Source organism: Caloenas nicobarica, chromosome 2 (assembly GCF_036013445.1).
Source record: "Caloenas nicobarica isolate bCalNic1 chromosome 2, bCalNic1.hap1, whole genome shotgun sequence".
Lineage (NCBI taxonomy): Eukaryota > Metazoa > Chordata > Aves > Columbiformes > Columbidae > Caloenas > Caloenas nicobarica.
In genome coordinates, this window is record NC_088246.1 from 22,148,767 (window position 1) to 22,163,991 (window position 15,225).

The following is a 15,225-nucleotide window of genomic DNA, read 5'->3' on the forward strand; positions in this document are numbered from 1 at the left end:
AACATTTTAAAATCTTATTAATAAATAGCTGCAACTTCTCAAAGCATATGCTACTTAATTAACTGTAATCTGTCCCCACTGTGGTTGGATGCCAATAACTCACAGTAGCTCACATGCATTTCAATGAAATTATAAATAAATTGTATAAAATTATACTATGAATCAACTATCAAAACCATCAAACAACAAAGAGTGAATGAGACCAACAGACACATACAGTTCCAGGTGGTCTACCGGAAGGAGTTACCATGATCTCTGATTTAATTCCTTTAGCACAAATGGGAACTTGAAACGATATTTCTGCCACTTTAGGCTAGCAGAGTTTCAAACCCACTGTTTAGCTTCCAAACCACCACTTCTTGGGCCCCCAGAGCAGAAACTGTGTGGCATGGCACGTACCGGGCATTCCTGCGTTCCAGTGAGTGAAGGTGACGGGATCCTCGCTGGCCCACCTGAACGTCCCCTGCTCCTCTGTGTCTGAGAGACCAATCCAGAAATACTTTGCTGGATTGAATCCAATTACAGAAGTCAAAAAAGCTTGTTCATACCTGTGAATAATAAGTATGAAGCTGATGTATCACATTTTATAGTAATTTCTTCAAACAATTAATTGTAGTGAATCTGGTAAAGGTTGTTTGTTAATGTGGGGGAAAAGATAAGTACGGATTGAAGCAAGGGTAATGATCTTACTTTTATAGTTCTAATTGTCATTAAAAATATTTTTTATTTTATATTTTGGTAATGTAAATCATGTTTAGACTGTAGAGTGAGTCTATTCCCCTTTTGCACTGCACAATGGACAACACAACTTGTCTTAATGCATGTATATTACTCATTCTGTATAAATAAGTGTTGCAGGGTTTTATAGAGCTTTACGATAAGGTCTAGCTCTTTAAATCTTGTTACTCCAGGGAAAAAAAATCTACTTTTATTCTAAAAAAGAGTAAGTTTCCAGATCTCCCTGTTGCAAAGGAAAAGCTGAAAAGCTCAGATCCAGAAGAAATAAATAGTTCCATGCTTATCTGTTTATTTTTAGTACAATAAGTTTCAAAACAATTTGGCAATTTGGGGTTGTTGGAGGACTGACTCAATTTTTCAATTCCTGGAGTCAAAAACAGTTTGATGTGTAGTAGCAATGGCTTGACTGTTCTTATTGATGACATACAAGCCCCTAATGTATTTTGTAATACTTCTTCAGTTCTACCATAAACTTTCCAGCAAAGGAGTGTTGTGATGTTAACCACTGTGACAAACTGCAAAGAAAGAAGAGATTTCTGTTTGACCCTTCTATCTCAGTTGCACGTAGGAAAGGACAAGAATCATGTTTCCATACCTGTCTCTCACAGTAGCCAGGTAACCTTTGTTTTTTTCACAGATTTGTTTTGCTTCCGAAAATGTTGCTGGCAGCTGCCCCACGGAGTAGCAGTAGAAGCCATGCTTCATCCAGCCCTGTCAGGGTCAACAGCAGAGATGCACAGAGGGGCTGTCAGATTGAGCAGGACGCTTCCAAAAGCCATGTTAATACCACATTCCAAGTCAAAATTAATCTCAGAAGCCATGAGAAGAAATGAAGAGGATAATCAAACATAGCTTTTGTAACCACAACTGTATGTCTTGCCCCTTCATGAAGGACAAACAAGGGGTTTTTGTGAGCAGTGGGGCATGGTTATTACTAAGAGCTGCCAAGCACACTCACAGCCACTTTGCAGCTCCTTGGGTAAAGCCTGCTCTGATTTCTGATTTTTTTTGTGTAAGTGTAGCTGTTGCAAGAGGCTACAAACGATCTGCAAAACAGTTGGCTCAAATATTCCTGCCTCCTGTGACACTGAGAAGGCTGCATGTAATGCAAGACCAGCGAGTTACAGCATGAAAAAATACTGACGTGTCCTGCAGAGAGCGTCTTTTATAGGTGACGTGACCAGCTCTGCACTGGGAGAGAGCTGACTGAAGTGTGCGTGTAAGGGAGGGGGAAAATAAGGAAGAAAAAAAAAAAGTCAGTCTAAGTTTTGATTAAATAAAGAAAAATCCCTATTAGTCTAAGAAGTATCAGCACATACAAAATTAACAGTTTTCTAGGGCTCCACCAAGAACAGCCATAACAATTGACTTCTGTGATACTCGCCATCATGGAAGTGAAAGTAAGATGCAATCACCTTTCACTGCTTTGTTTTACACTTACTTTCTGGCAGCCTGGGTAAGCAACCTCAGCTTCCCCTGGTTCTTCTGCCAAAGGTTTCCTTTTACAGATGTAACCAAGTTTTGTTTCACAGGCACTGTCAGCCCAGGATCCATCCTGTGCATGGTAAGAAAAAAGAACAAAGAGAAGTGAAATCTAGAGAAAATCCAGATCTAACAGGAATATTCACCATCCTCAGACAGAACACTTCTCTATTCATATGGCCAAGGCTGTTTCAGCTCTCTTCCTTGCCCTGATGCTTTCTCTGAAACCTCCAAATAGGCAACACAATAAAGACAGTGAGGGCCACATTTCCTTGGAGGTGAGAGAATGAGGTTTGAATGTGCTGAAGGTTCAATGGCTGATGAGACCAGGAAGGAAACAAGATGTTCCACTATTCTCACCAGCATAGTACTTACGTTCATACAACCTGTTGACAATAGCAAGGAAATGCTGGATAAACTAAACATAAAATATGAAAAATGTATTATTTAAGACTTTTTCCATAGTATTATGCTATATCATTCTAAGCTTAGTGTAAAAGAAGATAGCATTTTTTGTACCTAGTTTTTTGTGCCTCCAGTAATATGAGCCTCCAAAGTAGCTCCAATAAACCTATACATTAGGTGGTTTAGGGGAAACATAAGAAAGTCCCTGCTCCAAGAATCATATTATGCAGCTATGAACAGCCATATTGAATGTGAATGATGAGTTACTTCAATCAATTTCAGATGGGAAATTTTCTGTAACTTACAGAACAGATCATGTCTCAGCACAGCACACGGCTTCTGTTGGGCCTCCCTAGATGTGTCTCCACTATCCCTTCACACTAAAATACTCTGAATTAAACCAAGGTCATAAAAACCTTTAAAGCACTTGTGCCTTTTACAGATGTTTTCTTTTTGGGGCACAAAGGAGAGAAGAAAGCATGAAAGTGGGAGAGGGATTTTTACCTCTCCCTTCATAACGACGCAGTCTGCCTTATTCCGTGTGTGGGTCGGCTCTCCGTGGTGCCATTTGGTGTAAGTCACAGGTGTTCCATCACTCCATTCAAAATACATTTGAACTCTGAAGTCATTTAGACCAATCCACAGCTCATCGTCTGGCTCTGGGAACACAAATGTAATTGTAGGTAGGTCAATGTCTTAAAATGGAACAATCACGTCTTACACCCACTTTTGACTTAACAAGGACTCTTTAAAAATCATTCAATGTCATGGTTACATTGATTAAATTAATAATAGAAACAGTATAATTCCAGATAAAAAAGTGACCTGCAGGAATACTCACTGTACCCAAGCTGAGACACTGTAAAACTGTACTCCTCAATATTATGAATACTCGCCAGCTCTCCATCTTCTTTTCTACAGGAAGACTGGGCTTCTTTCCATATTTTGGGTGTTCTGTAAATTCTATAGCAATGACCTGCATAGGCCACCCATTCCCTCGGGCACTTAAATGGCTTAAAGTCACCTAAAAAATAATTTCGAAACAATTCATGATCAGTCCTGTTCAGTGATTTCTTTGAATCAATAAGAAAATGTCCTGTACTGATATGAATTTGAAATACTGGAGCACATACTGGCAGAGGAGAGAAGCAAAAGTCTGAGAATCACCAAGAGCACAAACCATATTTTTCCATCCCCATTGTGCTGGGAGCTACCCAAAACTCTTTTACAGAATGGAATAACTACAAAGTAACTTGGAATGCAAACTTGCAGGGCACAACTCTGTGTTTTACAGAAAAGGGCCTCTTTTCCTACACAGGGACTTTATCTTGGTGAATTTTGGAGATTTTCTATATTTTTTTCTCTGGCTACATCAGGTGCTCAGCAGCCAGTGGAGCTCCTACACAGCCCAAATCATACATCAGAGAGCCCAGACATGTTTATTTTATACAAAGCATGTCAGAAATCCCAGGTGTACAGAAATGCAACACATTTCCTTCAGCAGCTATTTCTTGGTGTAAATTAATGCCAACCATCTTCCACTGCTTTGAAGGTTCACATGGTCTGCACCTATGTAGTAAACTGAAGAGGGCAGGATGTGCGCCCAACATTGGTTTGCGACCAACCACGTTGTTCAGTCCTCCCTGGACATGGTTTTGACCTGTGCAAACTTGCATTGCCCCAGGCAACATCCAGGCATGGTTTGGAGGTTGGCATGAGTCAGAAACCACATCCAGTAAGCTGTCTAGATGCGGCCAGAATGTACACGATGCCAACCATAACGTGCCATTCATCCCCTGAGCCAGAGAATAATCCTATATACTAGTATATACGTAGCTGAGGGAGTTACTGTAGGGAGAGTAGCGTGCTGGGAATTCCCAACTTAAGTAATTGCACGCCATTCTCTTCACATAGATAAGACCTAGTTTTCCTCAAGTGGAAAGGGAGGTCAATTGGGAAAAGATGCCAGTCCCATATTCTGAATTTTTCCTTTCAGAATAGAGCAAAAAGGATCAGAGACAGCAGGGGGAACATGAATCCTGGTTCATACCTTTTTGCAAAACACATCTTCAGCGTATTTCTCAGAGCACAAGATATACCTCAGCATTTTGTGATTTGGATAATATGACTAAATGCATAATCCTGCCTTCTTTAGCACCCTATGATCCTTTCAAAATTATTAACGACATCCAGATATCATCTTTAAAATAAGCCAGAAAATTAAATGTGTTTGACCCAGGCCGCTAAGTTTAACCCTTTTGTTTTGATAATATACTGTCATTTCATATATGGCATCCTCCTAGTATTTCCCACTCACTGCAAAAATAGCCTTATTTTTTTTTTACAAACTTACCTGAGGCAATAGTGGAGGAATCTGAGGAGGAATTTCTCTTTTGGCAGATATATCCAAGTTTCAGATCACACACCTGGTTTTCCCATTTGCCGTTCCTACCTTGGAAGGTCCCACATATTTTTCCAGATTCCAAAGAGGGATTTCCTTTAGGAAAGAGGCACAACATACAGAGAATCTCTCTGTTAACACTGACGGTTTTCACCTTATCACAGGAAGGAACATGTACATCTTTTCCAGCTGCAAAGCCACAAGTGTCTTGTGCTTTAGAGTGATACTTCCCAAGCAAGGAGATGAGGGAGCACCACTGGGATGGCAAAGAGGGACATTTCAAATATGAGACTCGTCCCTCTTCTCCCATGCACTGCTTAAGAAGAAGTTCAGTGTGTTTGAAGTACTGCAGCATACGGAAAAAACATTATACAAATAAAGATTTTATATAAATTCCTTATGGGGTGGTAGTATTGCAACAACTCAAGATTCTTTACTGAACATGAAATTCCACAGGAGCATCCACCCTTTGCATCTCCCTGTTGTCACAACAGTTGTTATGAAAATACATAACATGGCAACATGCAAAATGGTGACTTAGATCCTAAGAAAAGACTGGAAACTTATTAAGATAATGTATATCAGATAAGTGTCATAAGCAGTAAGTGAGAAGAAAAAACTGAAAATATTTTTAATGCAATGTTTCTATTTATTGTTTTTCCTCTTTTCTTTAAATTATATAATTTTTCATGAGCTTTTCCTTTGGTTTGAATAAAATGCCTAATGAGAAAACTGTGGATGGAAAAAAATATAATGAGGTGTAGATATTTGGTTTTAATTATTTTCTTGTACAAGCCATCTACTTTTTCCGGGAAAAATTAGAATTAGTGATGATCTGTCTCTGGTGTGATCCCTCTTACAGTAATATTGTACCTTTCCCATAATCCCCTGTATCCTATGCAAATTATATGAAACCAAAAGAATTAGGTAACAGGAATTTGGGGAAGGGAAGAGAATTTTGGCCCAGACGCTGCTCATCATTTCAGAAACGTGCACTTACCTGGAGCCCAGTTTAGGTATCTGAAAGGCCTGCCCCCAATCCATTGCCAGCCACTGTCAAGTGCACTGAAAAGACCAGTCCAGAGCTTCGCATTGACACCCAGGTCACTAGTGAGACCTAAACGGCCGAAAGAAATGAACAGTTGAGTCTTTACCTCTGATTTTGTAAGTTATTCAATAAAACTTGAAATAAAATTTTGAAAGTGGGAAAAGAAAAAGTGTCATAGTAGCTTTTTTTAACATACGCTAGATTTTTTTCCACTATTTTAATACTTTTTTTTGTGAGAAAGTGACAAGATTTTCAAGAATGTCACTAACAGCTATTTTCACAAGGTAAATATGAGTACCCATATTAAAGGTCTTGGAGCTGAGCTACATTGTAACTGTATGCAATAATTTGTTGATTTGCTTGCTTTACCTAATAAATACATTTCTTCATGAAGGTCTGTGACACTTAACAATTCTGCATTCTGCTGCTGGCAGCTTTTTCTTGCTTGGTGCCATGTCAAATGTGACTCTGAGTTTATCTGATAGTGGGTTTCTGTCACAGGATTTGTTTTCCAAAGGTCGCTGTGGATGATATCTATAAAATATAACAGTAACTTAGCAAGATAATCATACTTGCTAAAACAGAAAATAAAATCTTCATTGCAGACTAAAACTATGCAACTGCATGATTTACTAAGTTTTTACACATAGATTCTCCCACATTTATACTTTGTCCATTCAATATTAATGATACGTTAAGAACAGAAGGAATTATTCGTCCTTACATACCTAATTTTTCTTCACAATCAGCTGGGAAGCGGGGGCGAAGGGGCAGGGTATTTGCGCTGGGGTTACTGGGCAGCTGCGTTGGGTGATGTGTGGATGGAAGGAGCACTGGAGCACTGAAGGCAGGTGAAGGCCACTGCCTGTGTCCTGCAGCCTTCCATTCACTCCAGCCCTCCTGTTCTCTGCTCCATCCGATGACACACCACTGTCTCCTGCTTCCCTATCTCACCTTTCTCATCCATTGCACTTCTTGCTGCCTTCCATTTGCCCCGACTTTCTTCTCATCTAGTCCTTTTTCCATCAGTCCCAGTCACCACCCTCACAATACTCCCCATATGCATCAGTCTCAGGAATGCTGTGGGACTACTCATCTCAGTTGGAGAAACAGTGAGAGTGAAGAGCAGACACCTCAGTTGATCATTTCCTAGCTCACCAGTGAACCAGGCTAGCCAGAGTCCAGCTCACCGCCCAATGCCACTTCCACAGCCCAAGGGGATTTTGACTATGAGAATGGATGAAACTTTTGCTTAATGCCTTTCCTGAAATCTTTAAACGTAAATTACCTTTTAGTGGACAATTCCCAAACAATTGGTCTTTATCAAAATCTGAAGAAGTTGCACACCAGAAAGAGCCTGCATCGTCACTCCGAGGGATGCACTCAGCGTACCATTTACCATTGAGCTTAAAAGGGAACACACAAGGTGCACCAAAGGCATTTCCTCCCAATGTATAGATCTCTGTGGAGAGAAACATTGAGCAATAGCAGTCAGCTGGTATCAGATGATCACCGTGGTGTCTGCTCATAGGCAGCTCTCTGTGAACACAGCTGAGCTCAACACATCAGCACTTCATTAGTACAATGCACTCCAAGGCTGTTGTGCCAATTAGATGTGACTATGGCAAGTTATCCAGCATTAAGACTCAAATAACCCTTAATTGGCCCTCAAACTATTTTCTGTCTTTTTCATTTAATTGTTATCTGAACTGCTGCATCAGAGGTGCTTGTGGCCCACCTTCTCCATTGTATACACTATTCTATTCTTGGATGTTTAGGATCTTTTTTTTTTTTTCTCTCTGTATTGTTGAAGAGATTTGGAAAGGAAATATCAGAGTATTTTTGTTGGTCTTTGTGAAAGCAAGTTATATCTTAAATCTGCAAGTGACTCTGCTGGCAAGCGACCCTCCCATCTCTATGCAGTCTAATTTGCTGCTATCTGAACAAAATTATGACCAACTTAGTTCCAGCTGGAACTGTTGCAGGGCACAGCAAAACTTTCATCCCTTTTTACTTAACTTCCCAACCTACCAGTGTCACAGTAGAAAGGAGATTAAACACTCAAGCCTGGATGCCAACTCTACATAGCCCCAGAGAGATAATAGTGCAGGAAAAGGAGATCTGACTCTCCAGTGTTCCTTTGTCAGGGTGTTAGGCCTTATTGCATCGTAAACCATTACATCACTGTCTTTGCTTTTGCTTTTTCCTACTTTTTCTTTTTGCTGAGCCTGGGAAACACCAGGTAAGGACTGTTAAAAGTGGATCACATCTATGTTAACTAGAAATTATCTTCTTAGAGATAGTACATGGTCAAACAATAAATACTTTAATATAACACAATTCCCACTTCTTCTCCAAATCTATCAGATAGATTTTGAAACAGTCATAGATTTCCTCCCGCTGTTACTATATAAACAGTATTCCCATTCTTTCTTACGATTGCATCATAGGCCTTTGTCATTTTATTCTTTCATTTGACAGAATAGCACTTTCCGAGCCATGCAGAAATGTATACAGTCATGTTTGCCTTGCATTTCTACACCCTATTTGTAGGCAGCCCTGCTGCTGATGTTACTGTAAGAAAAGGGTTGTTGCATGACAAGCAGACAGCAGAATGCTTTGTAAATAGAGGCAGCAAAGTTACCTAGAAATAGAGATTAATTTTTAGTACTCACCCTCATAGCGCTGGGAGCACACGCTATATTCGGTTCCATGGATTTTCCACTTGCTCCCTTTGCCCAATGATCTGGACAACCTGATTTTCTTCCCCTTCCCTTTGCCGTAGTTGAAAAATAAATCCTTGCCATGGGTTGCAAGCGTCTCATTTCTACATTCCCACCACTGGAGCTCATTCGTCCTGTTACAGGACTCCAATGTGACGGCAGCCTCGTCGGCCTTGGTGAGCACTCCCAGGCACAGCTTGAGCGCCACGCTCAGCAGCTGCGTGGCAGAGACCCACCTGAACTTCTGAAACTCATTGTGCTCATCACAAGTAGTAGTTATGACTGAGCTAGAGTTTTGAGCTTCGGCGCAGAGCTTGCTGTCTTCATTGTAGATTGAAAATATTCCGCTGTCTATAAGATAAAATGAGAATGCAAACATCTGACAAGAGCTTTCTCCTAGCAGATAAATCAGTTACTTGTGATTTGACAGTCTGCTATAATAATAAAAAAAGATAGTATATAGCATATATAAAGAAATCAAGGGAAGTTCATCATCAGTATGAAGGATATTCATCAAAATGTTCTTAAGATGCAAGCAACACAGAAGGTGAACATATTGCTCTTTCAAGAGAAATTGCTCTTCTTCGCATCCCTCCTTAAAGGACACTGTTCTCAAAATGCCAGTGATCTCTATTAAATTTCATGAGTTCTTCAAAGTTCCACCTCCATGCAGCATATTAAAAAGGCTTTAATTTTGCAAGTAAAAGGCTTTTTTTCTTTAGAGTTATTAAAAATGTTTTACATACTCAAAATTCAACTATTTTTACATTTGCTCTGGAATGACATTGTGGTTTTCAGCTCATCAAGCAAGTGAGGTATTTTTCAGTTTTCGTTAATTATTATTGAAATTTTTGGCAACTGCAAAAAGACATTTCTTCACAGAGTTCAACTGGTGAATTTCTCGGGTGGGAAGCCATAACTTGCAGCATCATCGTTTCAGTTCTGAGCACAGTTAAGCTAAGTAAGTATCCTAAGTGCCATTAATAGCTACACTTGTAAATAGAAATGTGAGACGCTACACAACAATGGTTTGTTTCTTAAAACCAACTTCAAGAAAAGGACACAACTTCAGCCCGCACCAAACTTTGACTATTTCTGCAGCTTGCTTTGCCTCCCCTAACTCCTCGCTATGAGACAGCAACATCAACCAAGTTGCTCTGCTGTGCCACTGAGTTTCCTGCCACCCAAGCTTTCTTGCCAGGAGCGGAATAGTTAAATGGGGCTTCATAATCCCCCACAGCCCGGAGCTGCCAGGGAGCAGCTGAACAGCCTCGGTGCTGTTTCTCTGAACGGCTGCAGATCTGAACAAGCCAGATGGTGCTTGCTCTGGCACGGCTCTCCTGCTGCGGCGATTCTTCAGAAGGTTAGCAGGGGATGCGTTAGAGCCAGCTTGGTCTCACCCAAAAACACACACAGAAGACATTCTCCAGTACTGGATTAGATCAGTGTTGGCCAGTCCCTGCTGCTGTTCGAGCAATAGCACAGGTCCCTGCAGTTCTCTAGCTGAGAGCGTCCTGCAGGAAGCAGCTGCAATCACAGTGTCATTTGTTTTCCTCTCAGCAGTAGGAAGTTTTAAGGTCCTTCCTAAAGCCATCAGGTTGGAAGCAAGAGTCCAACATGCAATGATCAGTGTGCCATAGTTTACCTGAGCTGCCTAAGAAACAGGAAGCACACATCAGCCAGGGGTTCTGTGCATGCTGAGAGGACACTGCCCTGGACATCTGAGCAGTTCTAACCTCCAACGGAGCAATTTCAGATCAGGTTTTGTCCACATTCAGCTGAATTTCAAGAATCGGCACTGCCTAGGTTATGTCCACATCTGTTGGCATATTTCTTTCACTCATACATCAGCTTGAAAACTGGGTTAAGGAAACAGAAGGCCTGTATAGATACCACTAAATTTAAGAGCTGAATATAACTGTTTCAAATTACATGCTGAGACTAGATCTAAACTCACTGTCCACTAAGGAGGACATCAGGAAAGCATGAGAAAGAACTCGCCAACCTCCATACTCAGCAGAGGACAAAGACTTACCCGACACTTGAAGAGACGTAGTAAAAGAAAATAGAAAAATCAGGAGAAGGAAGACAGCCATGGCCAAACGTTTCACTCCTTTCTCCTCTTCACCTCAAATTGATGCTGAAGACCAAATCTGTGCCTTTCACGATAACTGTTCTGCACTGAACCAAAATGACAAATCCTTTTTGGTTAAGACCCGACAGATACCGGGAAGTTCTAAGCCGCAAATAAGGAACTGTATCATGTCACATGAGTAATTTTGAAATAATATGTTAATGAATAAACTTTGCTTTCTAAGCCAGTTTCTCTGCTGTATAAAAGTTTAATCTTCCATGGAAATATGAGATCTAAGAGGTAACATAGGTAATGTTTTAGTGAGGATTTTTGAAGACATGCCTTACAATTCAGGATCATTATTTTTATGAAGAAGGTGACATGAATGTCTCCTTACTGAAAATAAAGGAAAAAGGTAAAAAAGAAGAGGAAGACTAATAAATGATGAAAAAAGCCAGAGCGCAATGCAGTACTGTGAAAAAATTGGCTGATACACCATGCAAATCAAGTATCTATGACCCTGGAATCAGAGACAACTAGAATTTCCCATGTCTGCAGAAAAGCTGTAGATAATAGGATCTGTGTTCTCTAGGAGACGCCTGTCCCTTCTTTTGCTCCATTCCTGACTACATGCAGGAGCAATACACCCAAACTGATAGCAACAGTCGAAGAAATTCCAAAAAGAAACCACCCAGTTCTAGGAAGAATGTTACCTGTAGCTGGAAGATGGTGGATTTTCAATTATTGCTAGAGAGGAAAACTAAACTGATAAGGAATACTGCCACATTTTTCATCCTGCCAGGCTGTGAAAGTTTGCACCTCAAAAATGGCATGTGCTTCAGGCATTCTGACAAAATTCCAATTTTTACTTTGAAAAACCTTTGTGATAAGCAAAGCAATTAGAATCACAGAGAGGGTAGGGAAAATACGCTCCCAGGGAAGGTTTACGTCCATTTGCGCGTGGCCTTTGAAAAACCCTAGTCCCAGGGGAGGCTAGTTTTGGGTAACTTCTCCAATATTACATTTGCAACAAGATTTTCCCTGAAAATTGCTGCTTTTGTAGGCAATGAAAACCCTAGACAGCTACATGAGGATGTGGGGTCCAGCTTCTGTTGTTCTGAGTCTGATGCAGATGGACAACTCACTGGGTCTAAAGAGGTACATGGGGAATTAGAGTAGAAAAATAATTACAACAGTGAGAGAAAGTAATGAGATGTGAAGGCCAGCAGATACAGCTAGACCAAAAACATGGAAAGAAAGGGAGTGAGAGAAGGAGCCTGAGACCTGAGGAAAGTGGGACAAAAGAGAGAGCTGCCTCCACAAAGCAGCAGATGGTCAGTCACTTGGTGAATGATGATACATATGCAAAGACATCTGCACTGTCTGGAGTGAAGCATTCCAGTACTCCCCAACACAAGAATGCTTGACTCTGCAGCCTCAACCTTCCAGCTCTCCTTGCTTCCTTGTTCAGCAAGTCTAGCTGTGCAGATGGAAAAATTTTATTTATTATTTAGGAAGGATAAATGTGTTGTGGTTCTGCTGTGTACAACATCTCAGCATCTCCAAAGCTACCGGGAAGGCAACAAGGACAATTACAACAGGGAAAATAGTTCTGTTCTGAAGAAGGACTGGTGTCTGGTGAAGGACTGTTATCAACAATCTGCTGAGAGGGGCTGAAAAAGAGCAAAGCGTACTAAGGTCAGCTTCACGTCAGCGATTGTATGTTTGTCTGAGCAGACCTCATCACAGCCCAGAAAGTGGGAAGGAAAATCAGCAGATTGCACAGGTGCACTCCAGCATCTCCCACTTGGCAAGGCATGGCCTGAAATTTCAGAAGTGGCGAGGAAGAACGGCTGCTGGGGTTTGTGTGGAGTCAGCATTGTTCCTTGCGCAATCTCTGCTCCCAGGCAGGAAGTTCCACTCGCAGTGAGCAGATTCACCACCTTTCCTCTGAAGTCCGAACTGTTCTGGAGAAAAGGGGAAATGAAAATTCAGTGCAAGGGTATCAAGACATGTAACAGTGTGCAAAGAGATGAACCTGACACGCTACTGAATATTGCCATCAAGTCAATTCCTCAGCTGCCAACAGAAATTCCTGGGTGAGTCCCTCCAGGTTCAACCAGATGAGATGTACCTGATAAGTATGGCAAAGCACCAGAAATGAAATATCCCCTCAATCTTTATTTTCTTTCCAATCATACTTTTGCATGTGTACGTGTGATGAAATGTTCTCTGGAGGAACCACTCAGTGTACAGTCACTGCCTTAAGATTGTGCAGGGCCGCAGAACAGGACTGAACTTTTTTTGGGTAGAGAGAGCAGCCGTTTGTGGTTTGCACAGCAGCCAGTGCGGCGAGGCTGGGACTCCACTCAGGACCTCTCAACCTTTCACTGTCCCTTTCAGACACCTTTCTAGCTGGCACCACTTCTCCATATCACTGAAACAACATCATCCTTAACATCTTTAACCAGTCCATCAGGAGGTTTCTGGCACATAAGCCACATCAGGTGACATGAAAAACCACTAGAAGCACTAATCCTTGCAAGACATGCTCAAACAACGGTGCACCAGAAATGGAAACAGGAGGAGGAACAGAGACAAGGAAATTACTGGGAGAAAGGGAGCAGAGCCAGAGGAGAAAAGGAACTCCAAGACAAAATTTCTTACCTATACGCATACGTAATTCAAGATTTTCACTAAATCACTCAGCTACATTTTTGTCTTGGTTTTAAGCAAACAATCCCTGGACAGATTTAGGAAAATATGGTCAATACATCACTTGATCACAACTGCGGATGGAATGTCTCCACAGTTGTATCATCTCATTTTTAACTTTACAGAGCCTTATACAGACAAGACTATAAAATGAAAAACTATTTTAAAAAACAAAGCTAGTTACTGTTTATTTCACAGAACAAAATCTGAGACCTAAAAACCAAATCTTGCAAGCCTTTGTATGCAAGTGAGGAATCATGCATGACTTACATTTACAAGATTTACAAAAATTAGGAATATAAACTCCACATCGGGGAATCCAAGATTTCCATAAATGGTAACTGATCTAGCCATTTTAGAAAGGAAATACAATCAGTAGTAAGTAAACACTGGTAGAGCTAAATTGTTCTTGACTTCCACCCGCACACACCCCACAAACCTATGCTACTGATGGAGAGGCTGCAGGAGAACAGGACCAACATGTGATCACCCCAACAGCTGCCCAGTGCTCCTGTAAACCTTCAGAACACGTGTAGGTCATGTTCCTCCCCAGTGACAGTTGTCCTGATAAGAAGGAAGATTTGCCACGACCTTCCTCACTTCTCCCAGACAAACCCACCGGTGGCCAGCCAGAACACTGGCAGTTAACACCAACCACACATTTCCAGTCCAGAGGCCCCCTCAGACTTTACCTGAGTAAATCCAAGAATACATGAACTACAAGAACTACATACTTGGCTCTCTGGGTTGTGTGAAATTGTGGGAACTGAAATTATATCATAGAAGGACCTATTTCCTCACACGGTTCAAAGAGGATGTGCCCAAATATAGAGTTTTCATCTAGCAAATACGCCTGTAGTTAAGTCCCTAGGAATATTTGAAAGATGGCAGAATTGGAGAGATGTTTGCTGAATAGCCTGGAGAATCTATACATTAGCATAGTTTGAAATAAATTTGGTGTGGAAACTTCAGATCTTGGAAGCCTTCTCAAGTGGATCTATCTACATTTCACTTCCTTTATTGCATCCATTTTTACTTTTCCATTTAATAATTAGCCAATATTACCTCTTTTGTTAAGAGCCACACTCAGCAGTGTGAGTCATCAAACCACAAGATCTGAAATCTTACACATTATACAATGGTTACAAAATAAAGTAACTGCTGTGTATAACATTACTCACACACTGAAACTGGCTACTACAACATTTGCACATGAGAAAATAGCTTTGTCTTAATTCTAATTGCATAATTTTATTAAAACAAGGCACGTTTTCTTTTATTACATTACATTTTACATTACATATGACATTTCATTTTGTTACATTACAGTGTCGCATGTTCATTCCGTTCTATGTTGGCCACAAGATCCTTTGTGTCACTAGTTCCAGGAACTGCATCACTATTAAAATACAAATTGTTCTCAAAGCTCTCATGTGTTGACAAGCGATTCTTTCTTCTTTTGTAGAAGAGATACCCTGCAAGGCCACTTCCAACTAGGATGAGGATGACAACAATAACTACAATTCCTGTTTTACTGTGGTTCAGAGTAGGAGTCTTCTCGTCCTTTGTCATTGCTGAAAACAAAGAAATCAAGAGGATGCTACATACTCTTTATCTGATTACTGGAAACAATTTCTTT

General features: G+C 40.8%; 2 protein-coding genes across 3 annotated transcripts in view; both read right to left on the bottom strand.

Annotated features, from left to right (window-relative positions):
* LOC135985962 (macrophage mannose receptor 1-like) overlaps positions 1–10,970 on the bottom strand; it is a 32,076-nt gene extending 21,106 nt beyond the window's left edge. The window contains exons 1-11 of the mRNA XM_065629674.1: positions 10,833–10,970; positions 8,750–9,148; positions 7,363–7,536; positions 6,444–6,608; positions 6,027–6,143; positions 4,979–5,122; positions 3,467–3,649; positions 3,130–3,284; positions 2,180–2,293; positions 1,334–1,449; positions 400–548 (exon numbers count right to left, since the gene is read on the bottom strand). Of these exons, the coding sequence (XP_065485746.1) occupies positions 400–548; positions 1,334–1,449; positions 2,180–2,293; positions 3,130–3,284; positions 3,467–3,649; positions 4,979–5,122; positions 6,027–6,143; positions 6,444–6,608; positions 7,363–7,536; positions 8,750–9,148; positions 10,833–10,893 (1,777 nt within the window). The 5' untranslated portion in view covers positions 10,894–10,970. The remainder of the gene's footprint in view (positions 1–399; positions 549–1,333; positions 1,450–2,179; positions 2,294–3,129; positions 3,285–3,466; positions 3,650–4,978; positions 5,123–6,026; positions 6,144–6,443; positions 6,609–7,362; positions 7,537–8,749; positions 9,149–10,832) is intronic.
* A 2,939-nt stretch (positions 10,971–13,909) lies between these two features.
* Positions 13,910–15,225, bottom strand: part of LOC135986314 (macrophage mannose receptor 1-like) — a 55,408-nt gene continuing 54,092 nt past the window's right edge. For both annotated transcript variants that reach the window (XM_065630270.1, XM_065630272.1), the window contains one exon: positions 13,910–15,160. In XM_065630270.1, coding sequence (XP_065486342.1) covers positions 14,910–15,160 — 251 coding nt within the window. In that variant the 3' untranslated portion in view covers positions 13,910–14,909. The remainder of the gene's footprint in view (positions 15,161–15,225) is intronic.